This window comes from Misgurnus anguillicaudatus, chromosome 17 (assembly GCF_027580225.2).
Source record: "Misgurnus anguillicaudatus chromosome 17, ASM2758022v2, whole genome shotgun sequence".
NCBI classification, from domain to species: Eukaryota; Metazoa; Chordata; class Actinopteri; order Cypriniformes; family Cobitidae; genus Misgurnus; species Misgurnus anguillicaudatus.
The window spans coordinates 41,526,980-41,550,474 of NC_073353.2; the positions used below are offsets into that span (position 1 = coordinate 41,526,980).

The following is a 23,495-nucleotide window of genomic DNA, read 5'->3' on the forward strand; positions in this document are numbered from 1 at the left end:
TGTGAAGATTTGGTAGTTTTGATCAGTACTGAGGTTGGTTAACAGATTTATGAAAAAAAAATGTGAAAAAATATTCATCTGATACATTTTTAGCCGTTGAATTAAATGGATGTTTTTATCCACTAACACGAAAGAATAGTAAATTTGCCCACACGGTATATCGTGTCCAAAATAGAAAGTCCAAAATAGATTTTGAAAAATTTCAATTTCAATTGCATTTTCTTAAAATATATGTAAATATAAGGTTTGTCACCAAAAATCATTCAATTTGCTGAAACAGAGAAAGTTGTGGCTAAATTAAGTGTAAAAAAACCCTCTATGGATTAAAACATCCCCAACAACACATACGGGTTAATGTTAGTTTTTGTCAATACCATTGTTCATGTTTGTTTACTTCATTCATTAATGTTAAGTTACAATTTTTTATTTTATAAATGCATTAGTAAATGCTGAAATTGACATGAATTAATATTAATAAATGTTGTAGAAGTATTGCTCACTATTAGCCAAATAACACATTACTGATGTTAACAAATACAACGACCATATTGTAAAGTGTTGCCAAATAAACTTCATGTCATTGTTGTACAACTTGAAATAGACCTTATAACAGCAATACTTTCTTTTCTTTTTTAGTTCTTATGTTTATTATGTATAAATGTTTATTGCAAAAAACTTAACAAAATGTTAACAAGTGTCACTAACTATTTACAAATGATGCAGTTAATAAAAGATGATAATCTGTCTGTTGACATGGATGTAAAATAAATGAACGTCACTTCTTTCCACTGTTGCAAAGTGCCACAAACTCTCTTCTGACATTTGCGAGGAAAGCAGAGAAATTGTTTGTCTCCTGCAGTCTGAGCTCAAGATGTGCCATTTTCTCCAGTGGAGGGTCACAGGAGATAACTGAGGAAAACAAAAAACACATTTAAGCCATTAAATACCATCTTATGCAAAAATAAACATTTCAAATCAATATCAGAAATACAACCCCAAAACAGAAAAAGTTGGGACTTAGTAGAAATTGTGAGTAAAAAAGGAATGGAATAATTTACAAATCTCATAAACTTATATTTTATTCACAGTAGAATATAGATAACATATCAAATGTTGAAAGTAAGATATTTTGAAATGTCATGCCAAATATTGGCTCATTTTGGATTTCATGAGAGCTACACATTCCAAAAAAAGTTGGGACAGGTAGCAATAAGAGGCCGGAAAATTTAAATGTATATATAAAGGAACAGCTGGAGGAGGACCAATGTTTAGGAATAGGAATGTTGTCCCATTCTTGTCTAAAACAGGCTTCTAGTTGCTCAACGGTCTTAGGTCTTCTTTGTTGCATCTTCCTCTTTATGATGCACCAAATGTTTTCTGTGGGTGACAGATCTGGACTGCAGGCTGGCCATTTCAGTACTCAGATCCTTCTTCTACGCAGTCTTGATGTTGTAATTGATGCAGTATGTGGTCTGGCATTGTCATGTTGAAAAATGCAAGGTCTTCCCTGAAAGAGACGACGTCTGAATGGGATCATATGTATCTAGAACTTAGATAAACCTTTCAGCATTGATGGTGCCTTTCCAGATGTGTAAGCTGCCCATGCCACACATACTCATGCAACCCCAAACCATCAGAGATGCAGGCTTCTGAACTGAGCGCTAATAACATCTTGGGTTGCCATTGTCCTCTTAAGTCCTGATGAAATGGCATCCCAGTTTTTCAAAAAGAACTTCAAATTTTGATTCGTTGGACCACAAAACAGTTTTCCACTTTACCAAAGTCCATTTTAAATGAGCCTTGCCCAGAGAAAACGCCTGTGCTTCTGGATCATGTTTAGATATGGCTTCTTTTTTGACCTATAGAGTTTTAGCTGGCAACAGCGAATGACACGGTGGATTGTGTTCACTGACAATGTTTTCTGGAAGTATTCCTGAGTCCATGTTATGATTTCCATTACAGTAGCATTCCTGTATGTGATGCAGTGCCATCTAAGGGCCCGAAGATCACGGGCATCCGGTATGGTTTTCCGGCCTTGACCCTTACGCACAGAGATTGTTCCAGATTCTCAGAATCTTTGAATGATATTATGCACTGTAGATGATGATAACTTCAATCTCATTGCAATTTTTCTCTGAGAAACTCAGAAAACTATTTTTCGCCGCAGCATTGGGGGAATTGGTGATTCTCTGCCCATCTTGACCTCTGAGAGACACTGCCACTCTGAGAGGCTCTTTTTATATCCAATCATGTTGCCAAATGACCTAATAAGTTGCTTATTGGTCTTTCAAATGTTCCTTATATGTACATTTTACTTTTCTGTCCTCTTATTGCTACCTGTCCCAACTTTTTTTGGAATGTGTAGCTCCCATGAAATCCAAAATGAGCCAACACTTGGCATGACATCTCAAAATATCCCACTTTCAACACTTGATATGCCATCTATATTCCACTGTGAGTAAAACACAAGTCCATGAGATTAGCAAACTATTCCATTCCTTTTTTACTCACAATTTCTACAGTGTCCCAACTTTTTCTGTTTTGGGGTTGTACAATGCTTGGCCATAATCATAAATGTATGCAGAAGGTTAAAGAAAAGTCCAAGCAACAATGGTTTTCTTTTTTATGGCACTTTTTCATTGCATAGTACCCCACAGTTTGGTTTGGGTCAGCTCACCTCACTTTGGCTTGGTTAGCTTTTCCATCGAGTTTAGTAACACTTCGGAGTGGGAGGGATTAAAGGCGTGTCGTTATATTTCAGCTGCCTACTGCTCTGACATCATACAAGTGAGAGCATCGTTGTATATTCCCATACATTCATTTATTTCTCAGTCCGCCACAAAATTAAAATTGACCACCACAAATAAATGTTTGCACAGATAGCGTTTATCTGCGTTTATAGTACTACCTCTGTCTCACATGACAGTTTCTGTACAAACACCCGAGGCGTCAGTCAACACGCTCCGCTCAGCCTCATTGAAGTTGCATTTAAGCATAAATTCGGACGTGTGCGTCACGAATGTGCCCACCACAAACTAAACAATGCAAAAGCACCAGAGTCAAAAGTGCATCAGGTGAATTAGGATCTCATGTAGATTTATTACACAATATGCAATTAAAAAAATATATTGGTTAAGTATTTACTGTGGTATACGCCCTCTGCGTCGAGCTGTAGGAGGAATGCATGGACCATGTCTGGATCTTCACGACTGATGTTCCTGAAGACAAACTGAAGCTTCTCACCTTAAAATATATATAAAACATAAATTCTCCCAATACATGGAAAAAACCCAGAGTTCACATCTGTCTTATTATATTAGTTTATATGCCAAAGTCCAAGGCCACTAATGCATGTATTAGTGAAAATAAAATGTTAAAATCAAACAATTTTCAGCCTTCTCTATTTCTTTAATGACAATATGCACTTTAACATCATTTGATTATTATCTAAATATCATCTTCAATAAAAGCAAATTAAGCAATGAAATCTGACATTTTGTTTAAATAAAAAAAATATATAATCAATGTCATAATGTTTAAGTTTGGTAAAACATATTATTTCCAGTCTTGAATTTAAAAAATCTAATGTTTGAAAATGAATATGTATTTAGTGAAGCTGTTTGGTAGAAAGATTTTACCTTGAATTTTTCTGATCTCGAGACTCAGATGTTTCTGAAAGACTTCCTTACATATGTTCAGCTTCTTCAATCTGTCCTTGTTGGCTTTGTTTTGTGACTGAATCACTATAAAAAGCAATGAAACAACCACATGACACAACATGAATCACTGCAGAATTTCAAACCAACATCTAAATCACTCAGCCGACAACGCATCACTTCTGTGACCTTTCTGAAACAGGATTTTATAAAAAGCTAAAAATTTAAGGACTTATTTTTATCCATCAGATATTAATTTTATTTATTTAATTTAGTTTTAGGGGATGGTCAGTTTCTTCTCTTTGTGAAATAACATGCACATGTGAATCTGTGTGTGTAATAACTAACATGCATTAATAAAGTAAACAATCAATGATTGACTGTGGACTTTAAAGGGATACTTAATTACACCAATATAAAGGGTATGTTATCAAATTAGAGGAAATGAAGTACAACACACAGTCTTTGTTTTTGGCCTGATCCTTCTTGAGTTTCTCAATCCTCTGAATTAAGAGTTCTTTGTGATGAACCTTGTCTTCGATCTCAGACACAACCTCAAGTTGTTCTGCCTTCTTCTCTTTCAATACAGCACTTTTCTCCTTTAAATCTAATGAAGTACAAAAAATCACAGTGGTTATTCACGATCGTCTCAATGCAAAGGATGGACGCATTACACTGTGTGTGTATGAATATCTTACCCTCTTTGTATGCATGTATGGTGTCAAACATTCTTTCATCCTCCTTGCATTTCTTAAAACAAGTTTCTGTGTAGAAAAAAATTAACAACACACTTAAAAAATATCTTGAATGCACTGCAAGTTGCTTTGAATAAAAGCATCGACCACATGCACAAACTTGTAAACACAATTATCTGGCATTTAAGCAAAACATTTTAGGTAAAATATTGCTGTTTATTACTGTACATATTTTTAATTATGGTGCATGGATTAATGATTACATAAAGTGATTTAGGGTTAGGGTTAATAGTCTTTCTTCATCTAATGTAAAGCACTGTAAAGTGTTTATTAAATTATACACACACAGACAATTCATGATAAGCACTGAAACATGATGTTTCTCACCCATGACAGATTTCATATAGTGTCGGTGTTGTTGACAGAGCTCTGCGGCGGTGTCATTCAGCACTTCACCCATAGCCTGATCCAAAAGTTTGGTTCTGATCTCCTCCAGTCTGCTGTTAAACTGCTCCACCACATTATAATCTCTGATAGACGCCATGTTGACCTATCAAACCCAAACTGACACATTACTCTCACATTTACAGCATAGTATTAACTTACGCTCGAAGCGAAATTAGCTGCAGTCGCTAATATTAATTTAAATATAATAACGCCGTAATATTACTTTACTTTAGATGACACACTAATGTAATACTGATCATATGGCATCTGTAGTGATACCTCGTTTTAATAACTCACCGGTGTTGTGGAGTCAAAATACAAACAAACGCTTTCTCGTTTTCAAAAATCGGCGCCCGGAACGTCAACAGTTGCACAGGAAAGACGTCAGTAAACGCGTCATCATAATTACAAAATAAAAGTAGGACGTTGCTTCTGTTCCGCTTTTAACTATTTTTGTCTCCAATATACAAATTAAAATTGTGTTGTTTAGAGTATTTTATACGTTTTCTTGGGTGTTTTATATTCCTTTACTTTCTTGTTTGTGTCGCTTAAAAACATTATTTTTATTGTTACCTACAGTAAAGTGTTTTACACTGTTTGAATAAAGCAAAAAATATTAAATATAAAAACAACTCTATTGCTCTACCATAACATAACTACCATAACTTATGGTGGCAATATAACCAAGGTTTATGTGGAAATTAATTAATTCAGTATTTAAGATGCGATTTCCAAAGGCAAATACTTTACAGTTAGGTCTAAATATAACATCATTCAATGGTTTGTTATTGTTCCTGCACGTGTAAATTTGCGCCATCTGGTGTTTAATGGAGAAACAGCCTTCTGATGGTTTAAACTGGGTGTCAGTAAGCACACATGTCAGTAAGCACACACATAATCTATCATCTATATTTCATCATAAACTATGAAGTGTATTTTCATGTCCTCACTACAGTATGTAAGATAAATTATGAAGCAACCCAAATTAATTTACAGCGTGAACAAAAGGTAAACATGATTTTACTTTGGTATTAGCTGTTGCCTCTTTTGCCAATAATTTAAGTAGATAATAAATAGTTTTTTGCATGTCCCTAATATGACTTTACATCCCGTTAGTCCTTTGTTGCCAATTGCCATTATGACAATAAAAAAAACATTTCCCTACTAGAAAATCCAGCTAAGACCAGCATAAGCTGGTAGCTGGTTTTAGTAGTTTAACTGGTCATCCCAGCCTGGCAAAAAAGTGATCAAAACACAGCTAGATCAGCATGCTACACAGATAACATTAATACCAAGCTGGGCGACCAGCAAAAACAGCTCACCATTTTATGCTGGTTTTCGCTGGATTTTCTGTAGGTATATCAAAACCCCTAAATATATGCAACATTGCAATATAATTGATGGCTGTAACATGGATAAAAAACACGTCCTCAAGTAAAGCATCACACCATGAAATACTCTCATTAAGTGTGTAGAAATGTGCTCTGTCCGACATTAATCCTGAACATAACATCAAACATTAAAGCACCAGTATCTTAAATTTCATCTTCCATACACAAAATCTTACAGCTAGTGTTTGGACCTTAGATAGTTTAAAGCTTTAATGAGTATTTTTGCTGCACTTCCAGTCAGTTAGAGCTGTTGTTTCCAGACACAAACCCTTTTAAAGGATGGAGAATGTGAGATGTACTAAAATATGCTCTTTACATATCAAAGACAGACAGCATTGATATAACATAAAAGGACATTAAAATAGCACTCCTTTTCATATTTATGATTTTGGGGTTTTAAACAGTATTTATGGGCTTTTTATGATTCATCTTATAGATGATGAAAGGAATGAAACTTTAATGTTTAGGTCCTACAGCAATGGTGTTCACATTTTATGTCCATCAAGGTCTGTGTTGACATGGTCATACATCAGCTTTGTTGTCATTTGTTGTCTCGAATATTACTTTGATGTATTAGTATCAAATTGCCGAAGACCAAAATATAGAAAGCACAGATTACTGTAATTTATTTTTAAAAGATTTGTGCCTGACAGATGATAAAGAGTGAAAAGAAAATCCCACTGACTTTCACTGAAAAGAGACCTATAGAGACACATATACCAAAGCCAAGCACCACATGCATTTTCTCTGAAATGATAAATCTCTAGTCTGAAATAACTGCAGGCATTAGATAAAGATAGTACAGAGTAACAGGATCTGGGCTGCTATAACGTGACCCAAGAAAATCTTCCTGGATTACAGTCTTGCTCTTTCACCCTATATCTGGACCAAAGCCATATTGTGTAAAATGTACATTTGATCAAAAGAAAATGTTGCATCTTACATTCTTTAATAGCTAGGACCAGACACACATGCATATGTCATTTTTGTAAGTAAAATTTCCTCAAATTTGTCACGTTATATGGAAGAACACTTCAAAATGTCAACCAAAAAGCGCGCTGACAGGCAGGTTTATGTTTTCCTTAGTTGCAAAAACCATCTGTGTTTCATTTGCAGAATTAACAGAGCACTAATGTCATAACATCACTAATACTTCAATGCAAACTGTCCTACTCATGTTGACTCATGGTACTGTACATTGCATAAGTCCACTTACTGGCCCCTTATGATTTTGTAATGTTGGTTGTTAGGAAAGCAGTGCTATCCATAATTCAATTTTGAATAAGGAAAGGATGTTATATATATACAGTTTGTTTTGCTATACCATGCATTTAAGACAAACAAAAGTTTGTGATTAAGTTATTACAGCGACAAGGCAGAGAGAGTGATAAAACGTTGAACCCTCTTAATTCTGGTAAATTAATCTTTGTATTGTACAGCCCATTGAGTTTATAATACAGCAAGAGAAAATCACTTAAAGGATTAGTCCATTTCTTAAAAGAAAAATCTAATTTACTCACCACCATGTCATCCAAAATGTTGATGTCTTCCTTTGTTCAGTCGAGAAGAAATTATGTTTTTTGAGGAAAACATTGCAGGATTTTTCTCATTTTAATGGACTTTAATAGAGCCCAACAATTAATACTTAACTCAACACTTAACAGTTTTTTTCAACGGAGTTTCAAAGGACTATAAACAATCCCAAACGAGGCATAAGGGTCTTATCTAGCAAAACGATTGTCATTTTTGACAATAAAAATAACAAATATACACTTTTAAAGCACAACTTCTCGTCATGTAGATCTGGTCGTGATGCGCCAGCGTGACCCCACGCAATACGTCATGAGGTCAAGAGGTCACAGAAGACGATTGCGAAACTCCGCCCCAGTGTTTACAAATGTGTTGAAAGAGGACCTTTCCGACGTTGTTGTATGTCAACTGATACTAATTAATATCTTTGTGTCAGTTTATTGTTTAAAATGGTCCGCAAATGTGCGGTTTATATATGTAACATGTGACCTCCATACGTCACTACGCATTTATGTTAGGTCGCGCTGGACCGGACCTAGACGAAAAGTTGTGGTTTAAAAGAGCATATTTTTTATTTTTATTGTCAAAAATGACAATCGTTTCGCTAAATAAGACCCTTATGCCTCGTTTGGGATCGGTTATAGTCCTTTGAAACTCCGTTGAAAAAAACTGTTACGTGTTGAGTTAAGTGTAAGTGTTGGTGTCCATTAAAGTCCATTAAAATGAGAAAAATCCTGCAATGTTTTCCTCAAAAAACATAATTTCTTCTTGACTGAACAAAGAAAGACATCAACATTTTGGATGACATGGTGGTGCGTAAATTATCTGGATTTTTCTTTTGGGAGAATTGAATATTCCTTTAAGGATTATTGTTAAAATGCATACAAAACATTCATCTCGCTCGGCAAGACATTCAATTCATCATTGTGTGATATAATTTCAGATAAATCCACAACAACTATTTTTAGATGATCACGCCCATGCAGGTGAAGTATGGGGAGTTATATAACTGCAACTGCTGGTTTGCTTTAATTTCTCTATCAATTGCTTTTAAAGAACTTGGTGTGGCAGATACAATCCTAGATTAAAATAAAGTCTCTTTGTTGGTGAAGGAACAAAGTAAAATGTAGAAGTCTGCCAAATTTAGGACTCTCAAGGACTGAGGCCACGAGAGGTCCAACAGCATCAACCCACATCATTTTCCAGAACCACCATTTTTCTCTAAAGGAAAAATATGATCCCTATTCTGGTCACTTTTTCTCTTCCCTCCCTTCACCTAATTTTCAATTTTTGACAAAAAAATTCACATTCTTCCCATTTGCAATTTTATTTTAAATTAGTTTCTTGAACATGACAATGAGTTCACTGTACTAAAATGGCCCCCAAAGTCACCAGATCTCAACCCAATAGAGCATCTTTGGGATGTGGTGGAACAGGAACTTTGCACCCTGGATGTGCATCCCACAAATCTTCATCAACTGCAAGATGCTATCCTATCAATATGGGCCAACATTTCTAAAGAATTTCAGCACCTTGTTGAATCAATGCCACGTAGGATTAAGGCAGTTCGGAAGGCGAAAGGGGATCAAACACAGTATTAGTATGGTGTTCCTAATAATCCTTTAGGTGAGTGCAGATATAAGAACATAATTAAAACAACACTTTAAATGTCTTTATTAAACATGACCATTTCATTGACATTTGTATAAAACAAACAAGTACATTTAATTTAAATATAAGCCAATTAATTCTGATATGTAAATGAATTGTTTAACTAGCAAACTTTCTATACTTTAATTTAAAAGTGTCAGATATGCATTATTTAGCATGGATTGATCAAAGTCGTGCCTGCTTGGCCAGAATCTTTTTGGAAAAAATGCAGTGCACACTGGCACACCAATTACAATCTTGCGCAATCGATGCGCACATGCCGTCAAGAATAAACATAGAGGTAAAATTTGAAGTCATTCAAGTACACAAACCACATACAACCTGTGTATCAAAGTATAATTCATGTACAATATAAAACAAATAATGAAGTTGAAAGACATTACAGTGACTAAAGAAAATGCAAATTTTAATAAATACTTGAAACTTTAGATTAAAACTATTAGTCTGCTACAGTACATCAAACATTAGCAGCACCAAACAGCAATACGGCCAATGAATGGCATGAGGAGGAGTGTCTGAAACAATCTGTTGTTTATACAGTTTCTTTATGTGACCCTGTTTATACCTGGTATTAAGATGCGTTTTGGTCGATCGAACCACAATTGGATGAGGGTAAATACAGGTGTTAATGGCGTGTGAAACGTTTTGAGCTCATCCACTTTCAACCACATTCAGAGCAGTGCCGTAGCGTCTGGGCATGCAGGGTATGCACGTGCAAATGGGCCCGGGCCAATAGGGGGGCCCGCCCCAGCTTTTAATAAAAACATTTTTCAATAAAATTTTTATTTGTGGCTGCAATAAATATATTTTGTATGCATATCATGTAGTAATATCTTATTACCCCTTAATTTCTAATTTCTCAGTCATTTCTTGTTTGCGTTTATTAAAATTTTTTTGCACTGCGCGGCCGCCATAGACTACTATGCCATCATTTTTTTACATGACGCACCGCCGCGCCGAAAAAAAAAAACTGTGTGAGAGGTTACTATAGCGGCTATACATGAAAAGTAAGAATGGACAAATCTAAACATAAAAGTGGGGCCTTAAAGAGAAAAGAGAAGGCGGAGAAGTTAGTCACGAGTCAAAAACTACCCAAAACATTTTGTTTTTCTTTATTTAAATCTTCCCTTTAAAGTAAAAAAGTAAAGTTAAAATATTTGATATATATATGTTGTTAACAGACCTGCGCACCACAGTGCCAATGGGCAAGGTTGGGGGGGGGGCTTTGGCTTAAGGGGGCCCATACATTTTTTTTTGCATATGGGCCCGGGACTGACTTGCTACGCCACTGATTCAGAGGTACTCAAAAACGCATCCGACCGGATTGCTTTTGGATGCTCATGTGGTTGAATGTTTTCGAGCAAGACTGCCTACTCTCTGCCTATTTATTTAATGTTTTTCCACCGGTCCTGACTTCCAGCACGAACTCACCCACAGTGCAGTCTTGAGGCTAACATTACTATAACTAAACCGGTTGCTTTCTGCCTCTTTTATTTTTGTTTCATTTTGTGAGCGTTTGAAAGTTGCATTTTGTCCACTGCTCTGAAATATCTGAGAAAGCTCTTGTATACACATGTACAAAACATTGTGCAGCATGTTTACTAACAACACAAGCAGAGGACTCGGACAGAATATTAGAACTTAAACCCATCAGTAATCCCCTCGAAGTAATCAGGAAGTCAAAAAACTGGAGTGTGTCTCTCTCATCCACTTGAAAATGCATCTTAATACCAGGTGTAAACAGGAACGACACACTGTTTATTTTTGTATAAATATTTTTTTAACTTATAGGGGCCCCTGTGGTAACAAGTTTGTAATAGGCCCCTTTTTTAGCCATGAGCTCTTCATGGGTTCCTTGCTCAATGACCTCACCCTGTGACATCACAGCAATGATGTCAGCCATCTGAATGGTGGACAGTCTGTGAGCTATGACAATACATGTGCGTCCCTGTCGAGCCTCGTCCAGCGCTGCCTGAACAGTCTGAAGGGTGAAAAATCATTATAACTATACCAAATGCTAAAATCTGCAATTCAAAATGTGTATTTACACACATTTGTACATTTACAGTTATTGTATGCTGTTGAGCATTCAGCATTCACACACTGATATTGTGGTACCTTCTCGCTCTCTGTATCTAATGCAGATGTGGCTTCATCCAGCAACAGAATCTTCGGGTTTCTTACGATGGCCCGGGCGATCGCTATACGCTGTTTTTGTCCACGGGACAGCTGAGAGCCCTGAGCACCAACTTGAGTATCATATTTCTGAAAAGCACATCAGGATTAAAAAGTGAATGGGTTTGAAACGTCTGTAATCCCATAACGTCAGCCATTATCTAAAGGAAAGTGTTTCTTACATCGGGCAGCGTCATCACAAAATCGTGCAGATATGCCTTTTTAGCAGCCTGGATAATCTCCTCCTCGCTGACGGTTCGAGAATTATCCCCATATTGAATGTTTTCGGCTATACTGCAGTCAAACAGTACCGGCTCCTGGGATACGATACCAATCTGAGACCTCAGGAAGGGAACGCTGATACTGTCAGATTGATGTCCGTCAATGAGCTGGGGTAATAAAACAAATGTGTGTTTTCATATCATTTTGTGAAAAACATCTTTCTCTTTTCCCCGCCATTGACGAGTTTTCTCGTCAATTAAAGGGATAGTTCACTTTAAAATGAAAATTCTGTCATTATTTTTTCAATCTCATGTTGTTCTAAACCGGTATGAATTTCTTTTATCTGATGAACACAAAAGAAGATATTTTGAGAAATGATGGTAAACACACAGCAGTAAGTGACCATAGACTTCCATAGTAGGAAAATAATATTTTGGAAGTATTGTGATAAATAATAAGAAAATATTTTGATAATTAATGGTAAGCACACAGTTGACGGTAAACATTAAATTCCATCATTTTTTTTATTCCTACTATGGAAGTCTATGTCACTTATTGCTGTATGTTTGCCATCATTTCTCAAAATATCTTCTTTTGGGTTCATCAGTAAAAAGAAATTCATACAGGTTTAGAACAACATGAGGATGAGTAAATGATTACATAATTTTTATTTTAAAATGAACTATCCTTTTAATAGAAAACATTTTCCTGCAAATGATGCTTTCCTGACAAGTTTTTATTGTAATCTGTAAGTCTGTTATTATCCAATAGATGGCGCTCTTGCCCAATAAAAAAAATCTGAAGCAAAAACGAATTTAGTTAACTTTAAAATCTGTGTATGTTTTGATAATCGTTCTGAATCTGATATCTAACAAAATTATTTTCCTTTACAAAAATGCAATTATTTCAGGTTTTTGCTCAAAATTTTGTATTTTTAAAGAAATCTACCCATATTTATTATAAAAAGAGAACAAATTATGAAAGTTTTTTCCTGTTTTGTTTGTTTGTTTAAAAGCAGACGGTCTGTTCTTTCATTTGATATATTTGTCTGTTTATATATTTATAGAAGAAAATTTTCCTGTAAGGCATTTTGTGAAATTTTTGTGAAAATCAAAAAAAAAAAAAAAATGCTTGCGGGCAACTTCTTTAAAAATGGCTGGCGGGGAATGAGTGAAATGAAAAACTTTAAATGTATTTTAAATTAGTCACTAGCTATATCTTCTCTATATATAACACATTGAATTTGGCATCATACCACTTGACCTTCATCTGGGTCGTAGAATCGCTGCATGAGCTGAACGCTGGTGCTTTTGCCACACCCACTGCTGCCCACGAACGCAAGAGTCTGACCCGGGCTGACCGACACCTTCAGCCCTCTCAACACCTGGATGTCTGGCCTGCTTGGGTACGTGAACCTGCAGTCTTTAAATTCCACTTTGCCTTTAAAATCCTCCTGTAACGCCACACAAAGAAAAACATCATTTGCTTGTAAAAACCCAGCTAAAGACATTTTTTGTGATTTACTGTTTTCTATATAAAATAATCCTACATAATGTAAAGAATATTCTGTGAAAATATAATCTTGATATATTTAATATTGACTGAGTAAGATCATGTCAAACATTGAAATTTATTTAAAATCAATGACTTTAAGACTTTAGTCTGGATTTCTCAGACAGGGTCAGATTTACAATGCACTGTAAAAATTTGCTGTAATTATGCAGATGGTTACCAGTAACTTACTGTAGAAGATAAAGACTAAAAATGTTTCATGTTCATTGAACTTTGAACAAACTGTTACCAGTAAATACCATAAATGTAAAATCTACAGTAAGTTACTGGCAGCTAGTTGCCAGTAATACCCAGTAATACTGTAAGTTCTACAGAATTTTTTTACAGTGTGTGATTCAAATACAAGGGATTCACTATAATGTAATAAATGAATCATTTATGTATACATCAAAGACAAAAGACACTGTACTGCCTATTATTTGTTAATATATAGATAGTATGTAGTTTGCTAGAATTGATTCCTAATGATTCAGCAAATGTCACTCAGTTATCATTTCAGAAATAAAAATTTATTCAGTTTTGTTTAAAAATACATTAACATCCATCAAACTTGCTAAAAGCACCTGTTGAGAAATTTTAAAAAGAAACAAACCCAACCTGCTGGGTTGTAATGTCATCAACATGATCTCACGGAAAGTCGTGTTATAGTCACAACAATTGTATAAAGTTTATCGTGTCCATCCCAGATAGCAATGAGTCGGCGGACCACCGGCGGTGCTCTGGCGGCAGTAAGCGTCATAAGGGCGTAATCGCAAATAGGTCTGACGGCGGACCGCCGCGGCTGCCGCTTTTGCATAAATTAAGCAGTCGGTCCGCCGGCTGCATGCTGGCGGCATCTCGCAACAAATGAGAGTGACGTATTCGGCCGCAAAAGTTTCATCCCCGCCAGCGGGACGCACCTATAGCCGACAGCTTGGGGCTGGCGGCATATAGAAGCCATGCGGATATTTTTTGCTATCTGGGATGGCACAAAATTAAGCTTTTTTTCATGCCTTGTGCACTAATGTCTCTTTCGTATCACTCGCACAATTTCTATGAATAGTTTTTCGTGTCCGTTGCACGACTGTCTTTTTTGTGTCATTTTCCTTTTTGTTTTCTCTTTTTTTCCCCTATTTTTTACATTGTCGCTTGGGGTTGGGGTTATATTTGGGGTTGGGGTTAGATTTGGGTAAGGATGTACTTTAATGAATTGGTTTCTTCATGTTTTTCTTCCGCGTTTAAAACTATTCTCGTCTGGAGTTGGGGTTTGTGTTGAGATGTCTAAAAATGTAACAGAAAATGATTCTAACCCCAACCCCAAGTGACAAGAAAATAGGAAAAAACAATAAGAAAACAATACATAAAATGAAACGAAAAGAAAGTCGTGCCACGGACACGAAAAACCATCAACAGAAACTCGTGCAAGTGACACAACAAAGACATTCGTGCTCAAGGCACAAAAAAAATGCTGAATTTCGTGCCATGGACACGAATAAACCAATCAGATTTTTCGGGACTAACACAACTTTCCGAATGTAACCTATGCTGGGTTGTTTCAATCCAAAATGCTAAGTTGTTTTAAATCCATTGTTAGGTGAAATATAAACATTTTCTGGGTTAATTTAACCTGACAGCATCAAGCAAAACATTCTGGGAAACAAAATCTGGAGCAAAAAACAAAAAAGGTTGATGATGATTTCTGGTTCCCAGAATGCTTTGCATGAGGCTGTTATTGTATAGTTTTATTCTGTAAAGATCAAGACTTGTTAATATTTAAAATTTATTTAACTTTGAACAAACTCTTGCCATTAAATAACCTTAATTTAAATATACGGCAAATTACAGCAACCCAGCTGCAATAACATTGTAATTTCTATGGATTGTTTTACAGTGTGGATTCGTCCATTTTTAACCCAATGCTGGGTTAAAAATAACCTCACATTTTTATGTAAGCTCTGAAAACAGGATACTTATGATCATATGAGATACTTTTGTGTTACTTTTATAGAGTTTTAGACCATTTGGAGGCAAACGGTGGTCACCATGAGCGCTACTGTTTGGATGAGAGCTGCATGAATCTGAGGTCTCTCACCCATCGTTGTCCGTCTGTGTTACTGATGCTAATTTTGGGAACTCTGTCTAGTAGCTTGAAAAGTTGGGCAGCTGCAATCTTGGCCTTGGCGTAGTCTGGTGTAAAAGATGAAGCTCTACCCAAAGCTGTGCCACTGATCACCAAAGCCGAAATCACTCTGAGAAAAAAAAAACATTCATCTCTTCATAAATGGACTACAAATGGACACCCCCAACATCAAATCCCTTGTGAACGCTTATACAAACTACAATTTGAATACAAACAACTGTATGCAGTATCACATTCACAAAGACATGAACCCCTTTACAAACAATTTACAAAAAATTATCCAGTACAGTGAGTACCAGCACTAACCTGAACACTATCATGTACGCAAGTCCCTCATTACTGACCAGAAATCCACCGTATCTAAAAGAGGCAGCGTAGGCCATGAAGATGACACATTGGGCGAATGCAAAACAGACGCCATAAACGTGAGCTTTCTTCTTCGCTGATGTATACGGCGCTTCCAGCTGTTGTTCATATTGAGCCAGAAACTGCTTCTCTTTAGCTAAACCAGCGATGGTCCTGATGTTGCTCAGAGCTTCACTGGAGACCTGCATGAAATAAGTGCTTTCATTGTATAGTCCCAACAAAAGTAAGATAAACAACACTAATTGTCAATAAATTGCATAAAGAATGCTCGAAACAGTTCTGTGCTACCTAATTTAATTTATTATCTTAACCAACATGAGAAGCCAGGGAGGTCACTGCTGCGCATTGATGAGCATTTTAATCTGGATTCGAAATTCAAAGTCTGAAGAATTAATTTCATAAGATGACTTTTACCTGTCCAGCAGCTTCCAATGCTTTTTTATCCTCGTTGGCAAATCCTGTTAACATTTTGGCCTGAACGACTCCGGAGAGGCCGATCAGAGGCAGAAAGCAGGTGACCACTAGACTCAGTTTCCAGCTGTAGTAATAGGCGATAATGAAGGACGCGCCGATGTTGGTCAGTGAATTTACAATCATGCCAATCTGTGAACCTGTAGCCTTGAAGAGAGGGCATAAAACACTTAAACATTACAGCATTTTCGACAAACTTTAATGCTCTAAAAATGCTTTGGAATTTTTATGAAAGGAAAACACTTAAACACTTAAAGGTGCAGTGTGTAAATTTTAGCGGCATCTAGTGGTGAGGTTCCAAATTGCAACCAACAGCTCAGTTCACAGGTCACCCCTCGCTTTTGAAATGCATAGAGAAGCTACAGTAGCCACCACAGGACAAACATGTCATGATTGGAGACAACGTAATAAAAAAGTTTGTCCATTAAGGGCTTCTGTAGAAACATGGTGACACACAAAATGGCGACTTCCATGTAAGGGGACCCTCTGTGTAGATAAAAACGTCTCATTCTAAAGTAATAAAAACATAACGGTTCATTATGAAAGGTCTTTATACACCCCTGATAATATAGTTTTGTATATTATTTTGCATTTCTGTCAAGAGATCCTTCTAAAAATTACACACTGCACCTTTAAGTTTTAAGAAAAATCTGAGGAAAATAGTGTTTGCATAGCTCAACTGGTAAAGCACTGCTTTACAATGAAAAGGTTGTGGGTTTTTATTCCTAGGTAATATACATACTGGTAATAAAATGTATACTGTAGCTTGCATCACTTTAAGTTGCTTTGGATAAAAAAGCCTCCCAAATACATAAATGTGAATATAAAAAAAATGTAATAAATGAAACTGTATAGTTATGGTCATTAAAGGTGCAGTGTGTAATTTTTAGAAGGATCTCTTGACAGAAATCCAAAATAATATACAAAACTATATTATCAGGGGTGTATAAAGACCTTTTATAATGAACTGTTATGTGTTTATTACCTTAGAATGAGAAGTTTTTATCTACATACACAAAGGGTCCCCTTACATGGAAGCCACCATTTTGTGCCGCCATTTTTCTACAGAAGCCCTTAAAGGACAATTTTTTTACTAAGTTGTCTCCGACGATGACATGTTTGTCCGGTGGCGGCTACCCTAGCTTCTCTATGTGTTTCAAAAGCGAGGGGTGAGCAATGGACTGAGGCGTTGGTTGCAATTCGCAACGTGATGACCAGCCGATGCCCGACCAACGACCACCGGCTAAACCAGTTTAATTCGCCTACCCGCCTCCTATCCCTACCGTTTCTATATATATATAAATATATATTAATTCCTCCCAAGGGTTTTTGTCCTTCTAGGACTTTTTCCCATTGGGTTTTTTTTCCTAGAGGGTTTTTAATCCCAGGGAGAGTCAGCCAACTTTGGCTTAACTTAGCACTTTACAGTATACGTTACATTATTAATATGCTCGCTTGTACGGTTTAACCGCTATCTCTACTTCTTATATTATCTATTGATTTTCTGTGTTCTCCTCTACATCTTCTCATGTAAAGCTGCTTTGCAACAATTAACACTTGTGAAAAGCGCTATATAAATAAAATTGAATTGAATTGAATTGAACCTCACCACTAGATGCCGCTAAAATTTACACACTGCACCTTTAAATAAGTTTTTTTTTAGAAAGTATACCCCAATTCTTTTATTTTGAAATTGAAAACATTCACCATTTTACAATAAGGTTGTATTGGTAAATATTAGTAAATGCATTAACTAATATGAATAAACAATGAACAATATAATTTTCAGCATGTATTAATTCTGTGCTAAAATATCGATACAGCTAACTATCGTGATAAATTTTTCAACGATAGTTTCGTATTTCAATCTGTACTATCTATATTTTTAAAATCCCATCAAATCTCTCTGTGTGCGTAAAACGACCTACTCCGTCACTGCTGTAGTTGTCGCTGTCCAGTTGGAAGTTAGCGGGAGTGAGAAAATGGCAGAAAATTTAAAAACACCTGCAGCTTTCAAAGCCGACGCATGGAAGCACTTTGGCTTAAAAAAAATTCAGCTCTATTTTTTTACATTTTTCAGAAAAAGTACCGCAACGTAAGTGCGTGGTACCGTATCGCGGCACATTGTATCGTGATATGTATCGTACCGTGAGGCTCTTGCCAATACCCAGCCCTATTCCCCACCAGCACCAGAGTTGCCAGCCGGCGCCAGCATTGTTTATGATTTTCACAAAATTGAATGCCTTCCAGGAAAAAATATTCTGAGTACATAAACATACAATATATCAAATGAACTATCAGACCCTTTGCTTAAATTTTTTTTCGTCCTATCTTTCCTAAATTTTGATAATTGCATTTTTGTGAAGGACTTTTGTTAGCCATCAGATTCAGAGCGATAATCAAAACATACACAGAGTTTTTATTGTTTTTGAATCAGTGGATGCTTTAGTATTTTATAAGTTGGATATGAGCACCACCTGGTGGATAATAGAAGAAACATAGATTGCCATAAAAACTAATCATTGGCAGGGAAGTGTTTTCTCTGGGAAAGAGTTAATGCTTGTTAATGTTAGTTAATGTCAATACAGTTATTCATGTTAGTTCATGGTACATTAATGAATGTTAAAGCAATAGTCTACTCATTTTCAATATTAAAATATGTTATTACCTTAACTAAGCACTTTAATAGCACTAATAGCACTTTTGTGAGTACTTCGACTCGGCGCAGTAACACCCTCCCTCTCCCATTATGAGAGGGAGAAGGGGAGCGGACTTTTCAGGCGAGTCGATGTGCTCCCAAAAGTGCTGTTGCGCCATAAAATATAGTTCCTCTTTTGGATCCGCTTGGAAAGGCGCTGCGTTTTATTTTGTACCACCAAACTTGCACGTGTAGCTGCTCGTCTTAGGTGGGAGGAACGTTGATGTGTTTGGTCCTTCTGGCTTTCTCTCTGAATGGTGCCATTGAATGAGTGGGGCTAAGCTAAATGCTATTGAAGCGTCGCAGCGCGCTCCAGCGCTTACGTGCACGCACACAGATGATAGAGGGATGTATCAACAATTCTTAGTTAAGGTTATAACATATTTTAATATTGAAAATGAGTAGACTATTCCTTTAACAGTTACAATGCTTGATTTTATAAATGTATTAGGAAATTCCAAAATTAACATAAAGTGAGATTCTTCATTGCGTTCATTTAGCTAATGCATTAACTAATTGTTAACAAATACAACCTTATTGTAAAGTGCTACCAAAACATTTCCATTAAATGAGAAGTTAACTAAAGCAACCCCTTACAGAAAATCTATGAATTTCATATGTGCTAAAACACGTGATCATGTGTGAATCAAATTTATGTAGTTTTTTAATAAGGGAATTTCATTACACAAATGATTTAGTATTTATATTGAGACTAACCCCCTGAACCATAGAGGCATCACTAGCCAGTCTGGTTGTCAGAGCACCAGGACTGTTCATGGGATCATCAAACCAGCCGATCTCTTGTCTTAACATCGCCTGAAAGCCGACCTTTCTTAACCTGCGGGTCAACAGTTCTCCTGACTTAGCAAATGCATAGCCCTGCAATACAACAAATCATGTTGATACTGTATAGCCAGATATGATGTCACGATATACATTTCTCACGGTAAAGAACACAGCGTAGATAAAACAATACCTGTAAGAACTGTGAGAAAAAGCTTACTACTCCCACGAGGGCAAACAGAATACAAATCCCATTTATCTGCTTCCTCTGTTCATCCAAGTCTTGAATCGAAAATGTCTGAAAAAAACTATTATACTTCAGTCCAGTGCTTAATAACAATTTACAGGTAATACATGTGAACGTGTGCAGCTAACATCATCAAATGCACAAATTGAAAATATTTTTCCTGAACCTACTTTTTAAAAATATGATTTACAATTAGCTTGATTTTTAAATTTTTTGAGAAAACTTTACAAAAGGGTGTCATAAATGGTTGTTGCTATGTATTTGTTACAGTATCATATAAGTGAATTTATTACTTTGCTATGCAGTTTGTGTTTTTGTATTTGCTTCCTACCCCAAGTATTTGGCTGAACAAAAGAGCATAAACAGGGTTGACAGATCCATTAATAGCGGCGCCGACTGAGCCCAGCAGCATATACGGCCACTCGGGACGATTATACTTCAGAATTCGTGTGACGGGTGCTGGTTCAACATCATCTTCAGATCCACCTTTGGTCTTCTACAAAAGAAGAGCGAGAACTTAGTTTCATACAGAATACAGAAAGTAAAAATCATAAAAATATTTCAAACCTTTTTTTTTACTTCGTCTCCCTCCTTGATTTCGAAATGGTCTGAGTGGGATTTAAATTTTCCAGATATGACATCACTGATGCTGTTAGACAACAGAGACTGAGATCTCTGTCTCAACGAGCGCCTGGGAGAAACCGGAGAGCTTTTCAGCAAACAACATAATAATGAATGTAAGGATTTAACATTTAAATAAGAGAAAATGTACCTTAAGCTACTCTCATAACTTCCTCTGCTGAAGCTTCTCACTTTCTCAAGCCCATCTTCTTCAGTAACAGATGCCTCAACAGCTGCTAGGATTGAATGTTGTTAGTATTTCAAGTAATATTGATGAAGAATCTCATCTAGTTTCAAACCTGCACATTTTATTTAACTCATTCCCTGCCAGCCTGATTTTCACAAAAGTTTTACAAAATGTCTTCCAGGAAAAATTTCTTCTATAAATATATAAACATACAATATATCAAGTGAAAGAACAAACCCTCTGCTTTCAAATAAACAAACAAAACAGTAAAAAACTTTCATTCCAACATTATTTGTTCTCTTTTTATAATCTCTTAAATAAGGGTAGATTTCTTCAAAAATACAAAATTTTGAGCAAAAAGCTGAGATAATTGCATTTTTGTTAAGGAATTTTGTTAGAGATCAGATTCAGAACGATTATCAAAACATACATAGAGTTTAAAATTAATTAAATTCGATTTTGCTTCAGTTTTTTTAAGTGCTGGGCAAAGATTGATCTCGATTAATCGCATACAAAATAAGTGTGTAATTATTATGTATAAATACAGATGCATTCATGTATGTATTTAAGAAACATTTAAATGTTTATTTATATTTATTTATATTATAATATATTCTATATTAAATATAAATTTATAATATATATATATATATATATATATATATATATATATACATTTTAGTGCTGGGCAAAGATTAATCGCAATTAATCGCATACAAAATAAAAGGGATTTTTGGCATAATATATGAGTATGTGCTGTGTGTAATTATTATGTATAAATAAATACACACACATTCATGTATGTATTTAAGAAACATTTACATGTTTATATATATTTATTTATATTTTTATATATTCTATATTAAAAATAAATTTTAAAAATTATATATAAGTAAAACAATTCTGAAATGAATATATGAATGTGTGTGTGGTTAAATATACACAATAATTAGACACAGAACACGCACATATATTATGCCAAAAATCACTTTTATTTTGTATGCGATTAATCGCGATTAATCTTTGCCCAGCACTAATAAATTTTAAAAAATCTGAAATGAATATATGGATGTGTTTGTGGTATAATATACATAATAATTACACACAGTACACACACAGATATATTATCACTTTTATTTTGTATGCGATTAATTGCAATTAATCTTGATTGACGAGATAACTCGTCAATGGCAGGGAAAGAGTTAATATGTACAATGTAAGCCATATGATGGCTTTGTGTAATAAATTTCTTGAAGTTTGTTAAACTTATCAATAATTTCCACCTGCAATCATCAAAAAAAGTAAAAAAAGGCTTGGAATATAGCTTTTTGTAGTCTGACTGTATTCACAATAAATGATTGTTTTGAAAATAAACTGCATAAAGACTTTTTATAATTGTGACCCTGGACTGCAAAACCAGTCATAATGGTCAATTTATTTTAATTGAGATTTATATAAATAAGCTTTTTATTGATGTATGGTTTGTTAGGATTGGACAATATTTGGCCGAGATACAATTCTTTGAAAATCTGATATCTGAGGGTGCAAATAAAGTCCTTACAATCACATTTTACTAAAGATAAATACTTTTTTATATATTTACGCTAGGAAATTTACAAAATATTTTTACTTAATATCCTAATGATTTTTGGCATAAAAATTCTAATTTTGACCCATACAATGCATTGTTGGCTATTGCTACAAATATAGCCGTGCAACTTTTGACTGTTTTTGTGGTCCAGAGTCACAATTACTATTTCTTGTGTTGCATTGACACACAACATAACAGGATCTTACAAGTTTGGATTAACATGAAGGTGAGTCTTTGGGTCTCCAACATCCTATGCAACAACCTGAATATGAAACTTACCATTCTCTGATCTCTCATTTGCTGGATTATTTCCTTGATTCTGTAGTGTGACTAAAGTAAAGTAAACTCCATTCTTGTCCATAAGCTGACTGTGTGTTCCCCTCTCTACAGCTCGTCCATGTTCAAAGCCCACGATTACATTAGCGTTACGAATTGTAGACAGACGATGGGCGATACTGATCGTTGTTCTGCCCAGTCGAGCCTGGAAAACATTTGGGAAGCTTTAGGAGGAGATATATTTGGAAATGTTCATCTAGGATTTATAATGAATAAATCACCTGGTCCAAGGCCTCCTGAACTATAGCCTCACTCTCGTTATCCAGCGCTGACGTAGCCATGTCTAACAGGAGGATTCTGGGATTGCGGACCAGCGCTCGTGCAATGGCGATCCTTTGCTTCTGCCCTCCACTCATCTGCCCTCCACCTTCACCCACCAAAGTCTCAAATTTCTGGTCAACGCAAAACACATTTTCAATTTAAGTAATTTATTGGCATGTTTGTTTTTATCGCCTATATATGGGTCAATGACATAACATGTATATGATTGTGTCCAAAGGAATTATATATTTAAAAAAATTGCATTACATTTATGACGTGTCACTTTATTCTATAAAACCTATTTAGTTACCAATTTTCATATTTTTAACTCATTCACCCCCACCCTTTTTTTTCTTTTGAAAAGTTGCCCGCATTTTTTGTAAGTTTCACAAAATGCATTCCAGAAAAAAATTCTTCTAAAAATATATAAACATACAAATATATCAAACAAAAGAA

The 23,495-nt window shown here is 35.5% G+C and overlaps 2 protein-coding genes and 1 long non-coding RNA gene across 4 annotated transcripts in view; 1 reads left to right on the forward strand and 2 right to left on the reverse strand.

Annotated features, from left to right (window-relative positions):
- Positions 1-219: 219 nt before the first annotated feature.
- Positions 220-752, forward strand: LOC141350170 (uncharacterized). Its single transcript, XR_012358156.1, has 2 exons — positions 220-366; positions 444-752. It is a non-coding gene; the product is annotated as an uncharacterized lncRNA (long non-coding RNA).
- On the reverse strand, positions 620-5,246 carry spc25 (SPC25 component of NDC80 kinetochore complex). The gene is made up of 7 exons (XM_055215902.2): positions 5,096-5,246; positions 4,739-4,901; positions 4,355-4,420; positions 4,117-4,263; positions 3,639-3,743; positions 3,145-3,243; positions 620-909 (listed from the first exon to the last, which is right to left on the reverse strand). Exons 2-7 carry the CDS (start codon positions 4,893-4,895, stop codon positions 776-778), a joined length of 708 nt encoding a protein of 235 aa, XP_055071877.2. The 5' UTR covers positions 4,896-4,901; positions 5,096-5,246; the 3' UTR covers positions 620-775.
- Positions 5,247-11,127: 5,881 nt separating this feature from the next.
- The window catches only part of abcb11a (ATP-binding cassette, sub-family B (MDR/TAP), member 11a), a 41,285-nt gene continuing 28,917 nt past the window's right edge, over positions 11,128-23,495 (reverse strand). Inside the window, exons 14-27 of one of the 2 annotated variants that reach the window (XM_073854780.1) lie at positions 23,000-23,170; positions 22,722-22,923; positions 20,816-20,900; positions 20,611-20,734; positions 20,375-20,539; positions 19,990-20,094; positions 19,731-19,892; positions 16,259-16,462; positions 15,785-16,026; positions 15,431-15,587; positions 13,043-13,240; positions 11,748-11,954; positions 11,509-11,655; positions 11,128-11,371 (exon numbers count right to left, since the gene is read on the reverse strand). In XM_073854780.1, the coding sequence (XP_073710881.1) occupies positions 11,171-11,371; positions 11,509-11,655; positions 11,748-11,954; positions 13,043-13,240; positions 15,431-15,587; positions 15,785-16,026; positions 16,259-16,462; positions 19,731-19,892; positions 19,990-20,094; positions 20,375-20,539; positions 20,611-20,734; positions 20,816-20,900; positions 22,722-22,923; positions 23,000-23,170 (2,370 nt within the window). In that variant the 3' untranslated portion in view covers positions 11,128-11,170. The remainder of the gene's footprint in view (positions 11,372-11,508; positions 11,656-11,747; positions 11,955-13,042; positions 13,241-15,430; positions 15,588-15,784; positions 16,027-16,258; positions 16,463-19,730; positions 19,893-19,989; positions 20,095-20,374; positions 20,540-20,610; positions 20,735-20,815; positions 20,901-22,721; positions 22,924-22,999; positions 23,171-23,495) is intronic. The other variant, XM_073854781.1, reaches the window with a different exon arrangement.

What these genes read in the sequence shown, in the direction of transcription:
- spc25 (XM_055215902.2), bottom strand. Translation starts at nt 4,895, where the DNA reads ATGGCGTCTATCAGAGATTATAATGTGGTGGAGCAGTTTAACAGCAGA. An exon ending in CATACATGCATACAAAGAGG is followed by an intron (nt 4,264 to 4,354) that starts GTAAGATATTCA and finishes GTACTTCATTAG; the next exon opens with ATTTAAAGGAGAAAAGTGCT. An exon ending in CGCAGAGGGCGTATACCACA is followed by an intron (nt 910 to 3,144) that starts GTAAATACTTAA and finishes TGTTTTCCTCAG; the next exon opens with TTATCTCCTGTGACCCTCCA.